The sequence below is a fragment of the Aedes albopictus genome, chromosome 3, assembly GCF_035046485.1.
Source record: "Aedes albopictus strain Foshan chromosome 3, AalbF5, whole genome shotgun sequence".
In the NCBI taxonomy this organism is placed as follows: Eukaryota; Metazoa; Arthropoda; class Insecta; order Diptera; family Culicidae; genus Aedes; species Aedes albopictus.
Genome location: NC_085138.1, coordinates 204,385,741 through 204,402,598, shown reverse-complemented (window position 1 = coordinate 204,402,598; position 16,858 = coordinate 204,385,741). Strand labels below are relative to the sequence as shown.

General features: G+C 36.8%; 1 protein-coding gene across 1 annotated transcript in view; it reads left to right on the top strand.

The window, feature by feature from the left end:
* Positions 1-16,053, top strand: part of LOC109416635 (cullin-2) — a 31,033-nt gene extending 14,980 nt beyond the window's left edge. The window contains exons 3-12 of the mRNA XM_029863406.2: positions 12,272-12,502; positions 12,590-12,962; positions 13,742-13,827; positions 13,894-14,125; positions 14,190-14,509; positions 14,837-15,015; positions 15,078-15,454; positions 15,516-15,617; positions 15,683-15,796; positions 15,856-16,053. Of these exons, the coding sequence (XP_029719266.2) occupies positions 12,272-12,502; positions 12,590-12,962; positions 13,742-13,827; positions 13,894-14,125; positions 14,190-14,509; positions 14,837-15,015; positions 15,078-15,454; positions 15,516-15,617; positions 15,683-15,796; positions 15,856-15,987 (2,146 nt within the window). The 3' untranslated portion in view covers positions 15,988-16,053. The remainder of the gene's footprint in view (positions 1-12,271; positions 12,503-12,589; positions 12,963-13,741; positions 13,828-13,893; positions 14,126-14,189; positions 14,510-14,836; positions 15,016-15,077; positions 15,455-15,515; positions 15,618-15,682; positions 15,797-15,855) is intronic.
* The last annotated feature ends 805 nt before the right edge of the window (positions 16,054-16,858 follow it).

Genomic DNA, 16,858 nt, shown 5'->3' with positions numbered 1-16,858 from the left:
TTTTTGTTTATTGATGGATTTAGTTCAAATTTTGCATACATCCTACATACATCACAAAAGCGACAAATGCTCTTTGGATAAGCAAAAAAACATTTGGTAAGCAGTGGGGATTGAAACCGAAAATGATTTATTGGATCTTTTCGGTAATCGTGAGACCCAGGATTACCTATGCCTCACTGGTCTGGTGGCAGAAAACCACAGAATCCGTCGCTCAGAGAAAACTAGGAAGATTACAAAGACTAGCGACTCTCTCAATAACTGGAGCATTGAGAAGCACTCCTTCATTGGCATTGGACGCTTTATTACACGTGCTTCCATTACATCAATTTATACAATTTGAAGCTGAAAAGAGCGCTCTAAGAATTAAAAGATCTACGAACCTCTTGGAAGGTGACCTTAATGGGTATCTTAGTATTCTAAAAACTTTTGGCATAAACTCCATAGTTATGAACAACGAAGACTGGATGGAGAAAAAGTATAATTTTGACCGTATGTTTAAAGTTTATGACCCTGATCGAAGTTCGTGGCAAGTCGGTGGTCCAGAATTTCGACCAGGATCATTTATTTTTTATACAGACGGTTCAAAATTGAACAACAAAGTGGGAGCAGGAGTAACTGGCCCAGGGATAAACCTGTCGATACCCATGGGAAAGTATCCAACTGTATTCCAGGCAGAAATTCAAGCAATTTTAGAATGCTACACCAAAAACGATCATCAGCTTACCGAGTCCAAAAATTCTGTAAACTAGTGTTATCGGCACCACAAGCACAGGTGTTAAGAAATTTGAAAAAAAAATAATGAAAAGTGCAATTCGTAAGAACAGTCTACAGTGTATCAAACAATTGTCCGTTACAGCAAATTTTTTGTCAAAATAATTTTTCATTCAAATGTTAATAACTTTTTTATGCGTCAATCAAAAACGCTGAAATTTTGACCAATCATGAATCATTATTATTATTATTATTATTATTATTATTATTTTTCTTTATTATCGAGATTTTCAGCCCTCGGCTGGTTCATCTCGTCATGAATCATATATGAGTTTTCTGTAAGTTATAGAATTTTTAGTAAAACTTGTAAGATTTTTGAACACATTTTTAAAACATCATATCTCAATATGTACTCGATGATTTTTTTCAATATTTTCATATTTTCATATGCAGCCATGTTTGAGGCTTTATATTCACTACAAAAATGTGCGTATGTAGTTGTCGATGTTTTAAAATTTATCATATTTTGCACATATAATCTGCCAAACGTTTTCCACCAATAAAAGTGCATTACCTGAACGAAAAATCCATAGGACCTACTCTTCATATTTAGTTTAGTAGGTCCTGTATAAAAATATATCATAAGGAGAGTTTAAAAAAGTTGAAAACACTTGGCACTTTTATTGATCAAAATATGATAAATTTCCAAATGACACTCTGAACATATACAGATTTTTCATATTTTTTGTAGTGAATATAAAACCTTAAACGAAGCTGCATATGAAAGCCTTAGGTAAAGCATTGTCCAGTTAGAATCCGGACGCAGATAATCACTTATATCTCAGAGGTGGAATAACAAACAGAAAAGGTGAAGCCCTCAAAACAAAGATAATTTACTGTAGTTTCATGAAAAATATCATTAAAATTGTTTAATTTAATTTTTAATACATTTTCTCTTTTTTCCGTGATTACTTCCTTAAAAATCTGCACAATGGTAGTAAATTTTAACATCAAACCCTTCGGCGGATTTGTTTAACAATCAGGTCATCTCTGTAGTGTCCTGAGACCCTCTACCAATCTGATTAGGATTCCAAAGAAACTTTGCCAAATATTTCTCTTCTTGCGAAATTAAGGGCTATTCAGTGAATTCCAAAGAAGCAAAATTTGAGTGTTTTTTCGTTTATAAACACTATCCAACAGTGATGACACCACTACACATCTCAGGCTGTCGTGATAGCTCACCAAATTAGTTCAAACCTCTACAGATCCCTTGTGGGCATTTTTGAAAAGCAGCACGCGATTCTTGAGGTTATCATCTTTGTACACATTTGGTGTCAAAATCGTGATGTGAGAAAACGATGTCCAGAGCTCGACCTTCCTGGCAAATCTTGGAATTCCAAGCAGATTTATCCATGAACATAAACTTCAATCTTCCTTGGGCACTTCCTCATGGCATGGTTAACAACATCTGTGCACATCACACATAATGGTTATGGAGACATTAACATTTTTCGCGACTGTCGTACCTGACCACGCTTAATTTTCAGCGTGTTTGTGCAAGATTTTTTTCCTTCACTTGTCTTCAATCTGAAATAACTTTTCACTCGTAGCAAGAAAATCGATGAAATTTTCACCATCAATAGAGGACTTGTTTATGATCAGACTGCTGTAAAAAAAATATGAATATGATCATTGAGAGCGTCACAATAAATTATCCTTTGCGTCCGGATTCTAACTGAACAATGGTTTATAAGCTGTAACACGAAAAATTTGAAAAAGTTTTATCAAGTACATATTAAAATATAATGTTTTAAAAATGTATTCAAAAATTTTATAAGTTTTACTAAAAGTTCTATAACTTTCAGACAACTTATTCGATCTTGCTCAAAATTTTACCAATAGAGCTTTAATATATGGGTTATAGTTGGTCAAAATTTCAGCGTTTTTGATTGACGTATAAACAAGTTATAATCATTTAAATGAAAAATTATTTTGGCCAAAAAACTTCTGTACGGACAATTGTTTGATACACTGTATGTAGAAAAGAAAGGAAATTCTATGTTAAAAAGTAAGCAGTTGCAATGCCGATAATTTCCGGAAAGTGCAACTTGAAAGTGCAACTTATGCAAAAAAGAAGCCTATGCAAAAGAAGGGAAAATGATTGATGAACATATACCCTCAGTGTACCAGTAGCCGCTCGTGTTCCAATAGCCGCTCACGAGTGTAAAAAAAACAAAGTACCCTGCAAAAAATCAATCTTTTTTCCACGAATATTCAAAATATGCGTGCCTAATTATACACGGATGAAGACAATCATACAAATTTATGCCAATAAACATCATTTTCAAGACGGTGAGCGGCTATTGCAACACGAGCGGCTACTGATACACTGACGGTAAGCAGTTGTAATGCCAAAAATTCTTATAACGACTCAAACACTTTTTTATGAAAAAGGAAAAAAAGTGACATTGTTTTCCTTTCGGCATTCAAAAACACAACAATGTTCCTTCTTTTTAAACAAGCTTTTTCTTAGAAATAAAGCAATTGGTACAATTTTTTAAATTAGGAACTTTTCTTACATTTTCAACATAGATTTTTCCTTCTGTTCTGCATAGGCTGTTTTTTCGAATTGCACTTTTCAGGAAATTATCGGCATCTCAAGCACAGGTGTTCAGAAATTTGAAATGATATTTAATAAACTAGCTGATCCGACATGGCTAGCCACGTTCGTTAAGAGTTTTCACAATTCCGCGAGTTTTCATAATAGCTTAAAACTATTTTATAACAGATTTTTGTTTATCTACAACTTTATTCAGGATATACTTATTTCTCTGAGAGAATTTTCTCTGTTTGTTTTCGTGAAAATCCGGAAAAATAGAAAGTAATTCAAGTTAAAAAAATATACAAATGTTAGGTATCTGAAACGATTTCGAAACTGTTGTTTTATGTGAGTGATTAACGATGAAATGAAATCGAAGAAGAAATAAGGAAGAAGAAAGAAACTGTAGAAGAAGAAATTTGGAACTGTATGTCCACGCATCCTTCCACCCCTGTGGATTCGAGAATTGTTTATGGCAAAACCTTTTATCCAGGCATTTCAAAGAATCATCTCTGCGGTAAATGCAACGCAGTAGGCCTGGCCGCTTTGACGATTGTGTCATATTTTTGATATGCTGCAATCGTCAATACTGACAAGAAAAATAATTGGGCGTAATCTTACCCAATGGGGCACGTTCGGTGTAGTACTAGATTTGTAGTAATGAGCTGAATTTTAGTATGGTGAGAAGGTTAATTCTCCGTTTCTGCAATGAAATGACACAAGAAGTGTGGCTATTATGATTCCTTGCCTAATTTGATACTGTTTGAGCAAAACTTTGGATAACTATGTAGTTTATGTTGCAAGAAATGGAGAAAACAACAACACTGTTGCCCAAAGTTTTGCTCAAACAGCATCAAATTAGGCAAGGAATCATAATACCCACGCTTTTTGCCCCATTTTATTGTAGAAACGGAGAATTGACCTTCTCACCATACTAAAATTTAGCTCATTACCACAAATCTAGTACTTCACCGATCTGTCCTATTATTTTCCAGGATGCTTTCTCGTACTGGCTGCGTTTGCGTTAGATTAGATTAGATTAGATTTGATTTGATATACTTCTTTCTCAGAATTTTCAAAAGAAGGTTTCTGAATGTTCCCTTATTTATCAAAAATTTTCGAATATTGTTGATTGATTGTTGATAATAGTATTTTCATTCAGCTAAGGATGTTCTAGAATATTTCAAAATCATGCGTATCTTCATATTCTCCCTCCTCCCTCCTCTTCTTCAATCTCTTCTTCCAGAAAAGTTTCAGATTTTTTTATTTGAAACATTCATCTTCACGTTCATGTTCATGAACATTTTGTTTATACGCCTCTTCATTATTTTAAAATTTTCTATTTATTTCTTTGTTTTGGAAAGCTCCGGAAAATTTCTAAAAAACTTATTTTTATTCTACTTTTTCCGCTTTGCCCAAGAAAGTTGAAGATATTTCTTCATATTTGAAATAGAAACTTCTCATATATCACATTCAGGGGTTTCACTAAACAGCGTAAACCGATTAAACTGATTAAACGTTTGCAATCGCCAAGGCAATCTTTGATTATTTCATGAAACATTTTAATAATCAGATAATCATTGCTTACGCAGTTATTCAATTTGTTTAGTGAATATCCCTATTGACCTTCTTGCAGCTTAGGAGTTCCTTCGAAGTCGAAGCAGAAAAATGTCGATCACTCGTAGAAAGTGTACTGGAACAGTTTTAGAAACCTCATCTCCCTTCCTATTCTCTCTTTGTTTTTTCTTCTCCTTATTCTAGCCATACAATGCTGCTCCCTTTATTCCACGTTACGTGAAACTTTGCTAATCGTGACTGGAGAACATCAGATAGATAACTCCGGTATTTATTTAATATCGTACGCTGTTTTGATCTCTTTAATATAAATTTAGAAAATTTTCATTTATTAAGGAGATTCCTGAAACTTCTGGAATAACAATTTCCAGAAGCTTCTCCAAAAGCCACCGTATCAATAAATATGCGAAACATTTCACTCAGCATTGAACTCACCAGAAGCGCCAGAAGGTATACTATCATGCATCCAATTTTTGATTGTAAACGACTGTTGTAGGGATTTTGTCCATCACTCAAGTCTATGGCCGAATATAGAACCTGGCTAACAGAGCTAATTGGCTCTGTATCCTCTTATAGAGCTCCTCAAAAGCCACTTTTGGCGAATTATTCGGCTGATATGCGACCAACTTCAAAATTTCGTACCAAGTCTCTGGAGCGAGAGTTGTCAAAAGTGAGACAAAGAAAAAAAAAGTTTACTTCCTGTTCTTTTCTAACTTCTTTCGCTACTGAAGTTGCTTTTTTGCTACTTGATCAAGATTCTGCCTGCTGTCTTCCGGGTTCCTGATAGAAAGTCCAAGTCCGTTGCGTTTTCCATCTGCTCCACCGATGCACCATGGAAACAGTGTGATCAAACTAGTATTTAAGCTATGAAAAACAAAATAGTTTAGGCATCTCGGCGGTTCAAAATGATATGGGAGGGTGATGATTTAGTGGTAAATGGTGGTGACGAATTTGCAAGGGGTAGATCACTCTTGGAACATTAGATGCATGACAAATAAGTGCTGCATTTAAATGCATTTTCATGCATTCATTTATTCATTCAGTAAATAAGCAACCCATGGCTTGCTACAAAACATGACTGTTGTTATTGTCCAACAACCAACTTTGTCAACCTTAACTACTGCTAATAATTAATTTGCAACTAGGATAATCGTTAGTAACTTGAGTACTGATACAATTCACTGAAGGCCACCAAATTCGTGGTGGTCCGGAACAGACGTAGAACTTGGCGACATTAATGGCAATGTGTTTAGTGTATTGGGGATGCAGTCCTGTCTTCTACTTTGACTATAGAAGTCGGTCCCAGCCGCACAGTACCGGGACCTGTGCCGTTCAGGTTTTTTTTCGAACCTTTTTACACTTAGACGCTAGATTGCATCGCAACCTAGCGATTTATGACCACAAAGTGCAACCATACTTGCATCTTGTCACTTTAATTTGAAGAAGAGAGTGTCGACGAAGAGAACTCTCTCATGTTACTTTCGCCCTTATTTAAACTCAATCTAGAGATTATCCCCCCATTTCAGAAGAGAAAAAAATACTCGACATAGCTTTTAGAAGATTGTATTATTTTTTTTTTTCAATAAAAAAAACTTGAATTAAAACACATTATATGCTCATTTATACTGTTATTTTCATGGTTCTCCATTCTAACTAACAGGCATCTATTTCTTCTACGGTGTGCTCCCCCAACCAGCTGGACGCATTTAGATCCTTGACGTTTAGTATGTGCTTTGCTTATGTGGGCTTACTAGCCCAACTTCTCCTCTATCCGATTCTTGATCCGATTCCAGAACAGTTCCTGCAATTAGTTTTTATGCCATAAGTTTCTCGACTTTGTTGATAGTCTATTTTATAGGGTTTCCTTTATTACTTACAATTACACAGTTTCTGTTCAAGTTGCCCATTCCAAAAGAATTAACTTTTGAAGAGAACCAACACGATACACATCATACCTTTTTTCTTCAGTAGCTGCGGTTTGACATTCGCATATATGTCAATGCTAAGTTGATGTAAGTTTCATGAAATGCATTTACATACATTAGATGCAAATTGAATGCATATTCAAAGAGTGATCCACCCCTTGCGAATTTGGGAAATGATGCAATATTTACATACAAATGGTCGAGAAACATTGCAGAAGAGGAGGGAAATGGGCTGTCTAGAATCATAACAATTGCTTGTAAAAAATGGAAATATCCATTATCTATGAAACAACAGCATTCTGAGCAGCATTCGAATGATAACAAAAATGATCCCGTGCCCCCGATCCCGATCCGTTATCATTCATGTTAAAATGTATTGACTTCAGTCTGTTGTGGTTGAAATTTATTTTGATTGATATAAACGTCATGTGCTCCAAGCCCTGTGACAGCACTGACAAACTTATTTACAGCTTGTAGGCTTTATATAGGCATACAGGGCTTATGTTAGTGCTTACTGTTTATAGTGCCTATAAGCATTAAGAATGCTTATATAGAGCTTATTGGCAATGAAAAGCTGTTCAATAACCGTTATAATTCTCAGAACAGTGCTTAGTTCTGGGAGGATTCTAATCCCTGAAATGGAAAGAAACTTCTAGAGGCTTCTCAGGAACTGGGTATTTTTCATTTCATTTCAGCCACCGTAAATGAATGTTTTGGGCGTCTATAGCCGAAGCAGTTGACTCGTGGGTACTTAGCAAAACCATGCTGAGGGTGACTGGTTCGATTGACAGTTGTTCCTGGAGCAGTTCGCATAATAACGCAGTTGCAAAAGTTTCTTCCTTTTTTTCTGGAGCGTCCAGAAACATCCTGAAGTACTCGAAAATTATGAAAAAATAATGCTCTAGAATATTCCAGAATGTTCTTCGAAGTTTCTGAAACATTCGATAATTTCCAGAAAATTTGATATATATAGCTATGGTGAAACATTTCAAAGTGTGATGGAAGGACAGACAGACAACTCTATAGGCTTTATTGTCAGATTTCTTGAAACGTAAACACCGCGCGGTCGTTGAAATGTTTCAAAAAGGGGTTTTACACAAAAGTTCACGCAGTTTTTCGTTTTCGAAAGGAACAGCCGCACCGTAGGAAACGCCGCAATGTTATTTCCCATAAGCATGAAGTAAACAGGGAGTGAAAACCGCGGCTGTACCTTTCGTAAGCGATAGGCCGCGTGCACTTTTGTTCAAATCCCTCAATACCTATATGTGATATTATAGCAATTTTAATACCAGTGGTTGTTGTATTGTCGTCGCGGTTGAAACTTGAAGTTTCCCCACACGCTGCAATCAACATTTCTCCAAATCCATACATGAAACCTAACGTCGGACATAGTGCGCTGGGCAGCGGACCTGGTCCTCTATCCAGCGCACTATGCCCGACGAACGTCCGACGCACAGCTGATCAGCAAAAATGGATGCCCTTTGATCTGCTCTGAAATACGGTGCACTGTTTCTGGTTGAACCAACGTAACAACGTTATTGAGGCAACTCAGTAATAGCGGGTTTCCTACATATGGTTTTACCAACGACTACGTAACATTGTTAGCTGATTTGTGCATCAGCACCCTTTTCGACCTGATGCAAAGCGCCCTTTAGGTAGTTGAGGGGTGGTGTCGCCAGTATAGCCTTTCGGTAAATTCGAACAAACATCTATTGTTCTTTTCACGGAAAGGCGAAACCGTAATAGCATTCGACCTTTGCGTCTCTTTGATTCTGAAATCAATGTGACTGACCAGGTTGGAGTTATTCTTGATTCCAAGCTTTCCTGGACACCTCACATTGAGTTCAGAATCATGAAAGTTTGTATGGACTTCGCGAAATGCCGGCGAACCTTTGATAAAACTTGGGGTTTACATGGGATATACACAACTGTTGTTCGGCCAATTGGCCTATGGATGTCTTGTGTGGTAGCAAAAAGGCGAAGTGAAAACGATCCAATCAAAATTAGGCCATCTCCAAAGGATGTGCTTGATGGCGAGTGTGAAACGTTCTTTTCAACTCCCACGCTGCCGTAATTCTGCGAAAATTAGAATGTTGCTTACGTCACTTTGCAGAATTACGGCAGAGCTCAAAGTTCTCTTTGACTTTGCCCCACTACATATTTATCTTAAACAAGAAGCATTCTTTTACACTTACCGCCTATTAGTACTCGGGTTACTAGAGGAAACTCTTGTGAACCGTAGATCAACACACACCTAGTTGTTTCCACTTTTGGTGGATTGGGACAAAGTTGTCCTTGCTCCAAGTGATCTTACACTGAAATCTTTGCTCTTATGTACGGAGTGTAATCAGCACTTCAGCAGTGCGTTATGGTCAAAGTCATATACTTCTATTCAGATAACCAAGCTGATATTAAAGCACTTGCTTCGGTCAACTCTAGGTCAAAGTTAGTTATCGCTTGTCGAACTTAAATCGAGGAGCTGAATTGAGCAAAAGCTGTTCACCTTGTATCGGTACCCGGCCATTTTTATATCGCTGGAATTGAAATGGCTGATGAGTTAACTCGCACTGGAGCATCACATGACTTCATTGGCCCTAAGCCAGCTTTTCCCATATCGAAGCGAAGTGGTGGGTTAAGCTTCAGATTGACACCTGGGCTCCAACAAATCTGTCCAAGCAAAATTGCATTTTGAGAAAATGTGACACTCAATGTATAAGGAATACGGAAAAGCGTGCCAGAAGGGGAGGGGATGGTCTGAAATTCCCTAAAAATGAAGGACGTCATGTTCAAATCGTCCCTTTAAACTATGTGTTATTTTTCTGCGTGTACAGAATGTCAAGTTTTGTTGGAATTGCCTTAGACAAGGTTGGCTAGAAAGATCTTGTCCCTCTCTCCATAGGAAATTGCGAGTAAAGTTTTACGTTTTTTATTAAAATGGAATAATGTGGCGATGAAACTCCTAAAAAAATCCTTTTTATGTCTTTTTATTCGTGATTTTTTACTTCACAAATCCAGAGACGATATGTTGGAAGCCTCTAAATAATTTCAACAGGAAATTTCGTTGAATAACTAGCTTACTAATTTGACGTTCAATGCATTCTAAAGGCTTGTCATGTTTCATTTCATGTCTCCTGCAAATCTTCGGTTTGTTTGGTCAAATATTCGCAAAAATACTGTGACGTGATCTGCCTCAAGTTCCATTATCACTATACCGTGTGCGCACCTAACTTTGCGCAGGTCCAAACTTTGCGCATTCTTGTAAAATAATTAAAAAAATAACTAAATGTCAACATTTTCACCAGTTTAATCATTGCACTAGCATTGTGTAAACATAAACATTATTTGACGAAAATTATATTACCATAAAATCTTTGTTTATGTTGAATAATAAACAAAAAATACACAAAAACGTCAAAATTTGCCTCGCCTTAACACGGCTGCCAAGAAGTAACTCTACTAAAAATCAACGTTTTCCTCGATAAAACTGTGCAACGATGATTAATTTTGCAGTTAATTGACAAAAAAGGTGATATTCTAGTAATATCAATCACAGTTCGTAATATTTTTTTCAATTTAACTAGTAAATAGTGGTGCGCAATGTTTGGAACCAATATTTGCACTGTGTTCCTAATTTTTGCGCACTTTCAGTAAATGCATGATGAACGTGAATACATGACTTATGAACCATTCAAATATTATGTAACAATTGTATTCACTAGTAATCCTACATTATAGAGATCTGCGGAGGCGGCCATTGTAAGCCAATCGTGCAGAAAGAACTGTCAAAGTGTGAGCCAAATGAACATGCTGATCGTTCGTAAGAAGGCGTCGATTGAACGGTATTGCAATCCGAGCTAAATAAATTAAAATTATTTATTTTTAATATCGAGAAATTGACGGTATATGTAAGTTTAGTAAAAATATAGAATTTAATTAATTCTGCTTTCAAAAGCTCAAGCTTATGACGAAACTTTAGTTGATGCACTTCTTGAAAAAGCTTTCATTGCTGCTTCTTGCTTCAGTTCTGCCGATATGTTTAGCTTAACACTTTACAATAAATTTCAGATTTCATCGATTGCTCCGCTATTTTTTTTTTCAAAATTTTGTAAAAAAAATCTATTATAATTAGAAAATGTAAACAAAACAACTTGAACCACTACGAAGTCACGCACAAAGTTTGAACATCTAGCTTTGCAGCAAGTGTTGGCAGCTGATGTAAACAAAATGAACAGCGTTGCCGAATCGACATATGTAACTTCCGCTTATCTCTATGTAGAGGATTTCTAGTATTCACAATTTCAGGCCTGCCTCCACCATGTAGCAAATTTTGTATGGAAATTAGTAGAAAATTGTATGACCCGTAGCACTACGGCAGGCACTCTTGGTCTGTCTACAATGTTACGTGATTTGTGAACAGTCCTTCATTTGACTTTTTCGGCGGTCAATGTTAGGGACGATTCAAATATGACGTCCACCATTTTTTTGAATTTTAGAACCCCCTCCTCCCCCGGGTTACCCCGTCACGCTTCATAGTACCTATACCTAATACATGGCATATCACACTTTTTCAGACAACTCCAACCCCACCCCCCTCCCACCAAAGATGGACGTCATATTTAAATGATCCCTTATTGTTACTATCCATAACGATCACTCCATTTATCAGGAAGCTTTTACCTTTGATCTCTACCCACTGGAAAACCCCTCATGAATTTTGGATTGTTCACAGGGTAGGTGCCTAGTACGAACCGCAGACGAATTCAAGAACTGCCGGAGGCCTCCGTCGCCCCTGTCTCGTAGGACAAAGTATTTCAACAAAGATCAGTTAAGAGCACACTACCTGAATAACTTTAGTTCAATGGGGAAACATTAAATAATAGTATTTTTGATGACTTTTTCAAGCAATCCATAGCATGCGCAAAGTTAGGAACAATCGAAGATTTTGTGCGCAAAGTTAGGAACAAGGCAATGAAATAGTTTTTCTATTTTAAGTATTTTTTGGTTCATATTATGATTTTTAAATATTGCAGACTCAAAGAAGGATCATTAGTCTATCGTATGAGCATGTTGTTCATGATATTATTTGTTTATTTGTATTTTTTATAACGATTAGAAATTTGATTTTTTTTTTAACTGCGCAAAGTTTGGTGCATACACGGTATAATTATATAAATTTAAAAAGTCCTCTAACTGTACTATTATTAAACTATTATAATAAGAAAAATCTCGAAATTTGACGATTTTGCTTAAAAAAAAGAAAGAAAAAATACAAGAAAAAATCTTGTTTAAATCAAATTTTAAAGTTTTTCTTGTTAACAATTCGTTGTTTTTGTCGCAAACAGCTTTAATGGCTTTAATTCGTACAAATGTGGCATTTGTGTTATATTTCTGGCAGCTCCAGAAATCGCTAATGCTGACTGACATGGGCTAGCGTAATATCTACTTTTAATCTTTATTGCAGGGATATCTATTCGATATGTGTTGCCCATCCAGAACCACTTGCGGACAAGCTTTATTCCGAAACAAAGGCATTCCTGGAAGAGCATGTCCGAACACTGTTGATGGAAAAGGTGCAACAGCCATCGATGGGCCCCAAGAATTCCGAACAGTCGTCTTACGCCTTGCTACAACGGTATCACGATGCCTGGGCACAATACAGTAAAGGTGTGGAATATTTGAATCATCTCTATCTGTAAGTTTGAGTAAGCCTAATTAGTAATGATTGAGATCAATGGATTTACAAAAACCTTTGAATTTTTATATTTTCGATTGTTTTCAGTTACCTAAACCAACAGCATATAAAGAAACAAAAGTTGTCAGAAGTGGAAGTGGTTTATGGTTGCATTAATCATGATTCCCAGGAACAGCTAGAAATCGGGGAATTGGGTTTGGACATCTGGCGACAGCAGATGATTGTGAACGTGGGCGATGCCTTGGTTGCCCAGCTGTTGGAAGGCATCAGAAACGATCGTCTAAACACCGCTCAACGATCCGATATGGAGCACATCATAAAGGGAACCATCCAGAGCTTCGTTTGCGTTCAGGAGTACAAGAAGAAAGGTTCACTGCAATTGTATCAGCAGACTTTCGAGACTCCATTACTACAGGACAGCGGAGAGTTTTACAAACTGGAAGCAAACAGATTATTGCAGGTAATTGGATAGCACTAAATATAAACTATCAATAAACATCATAAAAACTGATAAAAGAAACATTTCTATCTCCAATTTAAATTTGACAATCATTAGTACAATACGTCCACTCTCCTGACATAGATAAGCTTAAGACATTTTTTCAGCTTTGAAATTAATTTTACCGTGATAGTTCTTATTAGTGCTTACTAGTGCTAATGGAGCTGTGCGTAATTATTTTCATAAAACAATGACTACACTTAAACCGGGTCTGTGTCATTTGGCATAAGGCCGTTTGGCATAAGGTCACTTGGCATAAAGAGATTTGGCATAACGGTCATTTGACATAATGGACACTTGGCATAATAAAGAAGGGTGCATTTCGATTATGCCAAATGTCCATTATGCCAAATGACTGTTATGCCAAATGTCTTTATGCCAAGTGACCTTATGCCACACGACCTTATGCCAAATGACTTTATGCCAATTGTCCCGCACCCCTTAAACATTATTTTACGTCCACACTTTTTTGGTCGAAAATAATTTCTACCGTAAAAGCAATAACAAAACTTAATATTTTTATATTTTTTTAACACTTCGCTTGACTAAGTAGATGTGTCAAAAAATATACAATTATCTAGTTTAGTCATCACTGGCACGGTAGAAATTATTTGATTGATTGATTGATTTGTCTTTATTTAAGAGACTTTCAGGCCTTGGCTAGAAATTATTTTCGATCAGCCATGAGTGGACGCAAAAAAAGGTTGACGTGTATTTACTTATTTTCCCCTACGATTTAGATGTGCACTGTTAGTACCTACATGGAAGAAGTAATAAAGAAGCTAGATGAAGAAAACAGGAGAGCTTTGAAGTATCTGCACAACAGGTGAGTAAAATTGCGGAAGAACAAGTAGTATTCAAATCGACGTAAATTTAATCTATCGAATTTCAGTTCAATTCCCAAACTGCGAAAGGAATGCGAGCAAAGAATGATAACCGACCATTTGGACTTTCTGTACTCGGAATGCAGTGAAATGGTATCATCTGAGAAAAAGAAAGACCTCAAGAATCTCTACACGATACTTAAGCCAATTCCGGATGCGCTGAAAACGTTAGTTCAAACTTTTATGGAGCACATTAGAAACGAGGGGACTCAAATGATATCTACATTAAAGGGAGAAACGGTAATCGGAAAAAAAAATGTTGTCAACTTTTTGTCTCAAACAAATATGCGCTTCGATTTTACAGATTCACGTGCAATTCGTAGAAGGAATGCTGCAGGTTCACGAAAAATATGAAGTACTCATAGCTGATACGTTCAATTCCGATCCAGTGTTCCTGAGCGCTCTGGATAAAGCATGCTCGAACGTCATCAATTCAAAGCTCTGCGAAAAGCAACCTAGCAAAAGTGCCGAACTGGTGGCAAAGTACTGTGATAGCTTGTTGAAGAAATCCAAGACCACGGAACTAGAAATCGAATCAAAGCTAACCAAAAGCATAACTATCTTTAAGTATATTGAAGATAAAGATTTCTACCAGAAGTTTTACAGTAGAATGTTGGCGAAGCGGTAAGTGTTTTTTTTTACTTTTTTGGGAAAATAATGTCTTGCCTGCTCTGAACTCGTTTTTTTGTGGAATTTTATTGGCTGCGTTTTTGAAAATTTTGACAAATATTTGGCCAGGCATATGATAGCCCTGAATGTGCCGAAAAACGTTGTCGAAGATGTTTTGATGACTGTTGTTCTCACATTCCTGTGTGATTGGTAATATCCTTTCTTATAGTCCTCATGTACCTACCTAGTAGTAGTTCCACTGTTTCCTCAGAGTTTTGGCAAAGCCGAAAGTTCAAAACAACGTAATGCAACGAAAACCATAATTTTTATCTTTTATTTTAGACTCATCCACGATCAGTCACAAAGCATGGATGCCGAGGAAATGATGATCAACAAACTGAAGCAGGCTTGTGGGTATGAATTCACCAATAAACTGCATCGCATGTTCACCGACATATCCGTGTCGGCAGACCTGAACACAAAATTCGGCCATTACTTAAAGCAGCAAAATAAAGAACTAGGTAAGTCCTCGAGTCAAAGCTGTTTGCTCAAAGAAAGTCTATATTATGTATAACAATTCCAGGAATCAATCTGACCATCAAAATTCTTCAAGCCGGTGCCTGGCCGTTGGGTCCCACACAAGTTACAACGGGCTTTGCGGTGCCTCAAGAGTTTGAGAAGCCCATCAGATTATTTGAAAGTTTCTATCACGTGAATTTTAGCGGGCGAAAGTTAACTTGGTTGAACCACCTTTGCCATGGGGAGTTGAAAATATCCTTCGCGGACCGAAACTACATGGTCACTATGCAGACCTATCAGATGGCAATTCTGTTGCTGTTTGAGTCTACGGATAGTTTGCAATATAAGGAAATACAAGATTCGCTGCAATTAAACAAGGATATGTTGCAGAAACATATTCTTAGTCTTGTGGAATCAAAACTGTTGCTGTCCGATACGGAGGTATTTCTGATAACTTATTTAATAAAAAAAAACTGTGGACTAACTTTTGAACTATTTTCAGGGCGTTGACGAAAACTCTAAGTTGTCTTTGAACAAGAGTTATACGAATAAACGAACAAAGTTCAAAATCACTGCTGCCTTGCAGAAGGAAACACCTCAAGAAGTAATGATTTTCAATTTGTTTACAATAGTTCATATCCTTCATTATCGTGATAAACATTTTTACAGATTGAAAATACTATTAACTCTGTCGACGAAGATAGGAAGATGTACTTGCAGGCAACAATCGTCCGTATAATGAAATCCAGAAAAGTCCTGAGACACAATGCCTTGATACAGGAAGTTCGTTCACCCACTATATTCAGACGACTTTAACTGATGTATTTTTTTCTTTTCAACAGATATTGGCTCAATCAAAAGTGTCTTTCGCACCGAGCATCGGGATGATCAAGAAATGTATTGAATCGTTGATTGATAAGCAGTATATCGAACGGACTCCCAACTCGGGTGACGAATATAGCTACGTGGCATAAAGATGTCTTCTGTATTAAACAATAATTTATAAACTTGATTGATAAATCGTTTCAAATGAAATTCTACTTTGTTGTACTAGTTTTTATTGGTGCTCTATGACGCCAATATCACACGTCCAATGATTCCAAGAGCAGTTAATTGTTGTCGGTAACATACTCCATTTCTTGGTTCAAAGGTTCCAGGCGATGCTGGGTCATTAGGCCGAAGGTCATTAGGCCGAAGGCCATTAAGCCGAAGGTCATTAGGCCGAATGGTCATTAGGACGAATTGAAAGTTAGCCGTTGTTTTTACTTTCTCTAACAATTTTTGCCAAAAACTGGTTTAACAATGAAACTAGAAAGAATAGCCTATGTTAAAGAAGGAAAATTTTATGAATTGAATATCAGCAGTTTCAGCGCCAAAAACTATTTTAGCAATGATACTAGAAAGAACAGCCTATATTTAAAAGAAGGAAAAATTCATGGGTAAAATATCAGTAGATTCAGCATCAATAAAGTATCTTCGTGCCTGTCACACGATACACACATGCAAAATGGTCATTTGCAGAGGAAGCTCTCAGTTAATAACTGTGGAAGTGTTCATACAAGCTGAGAAGCAGGCTTTGTCTCAGTGGGGACGTAACGGCAAGAATGACCATTCGGCTTGATGACCATTCGGCCTAATGACCATTCGGCCGAATGGCCTGACACCGTTCCAGGCTACTGCGGACCTCTATCTCAATGAAGTGGTTGCCTCCTTAACACTCCAAATTCTGTGATAGGAAAAAAGTGGGAACTAAAAGTTTGAACAGCTTCTCAGCCATCTGTGATCCGATTCAATTTTTTTTTCAGGGATCTTCTACCCAACTCTTCTTCTTTCATGTTTTGCAAA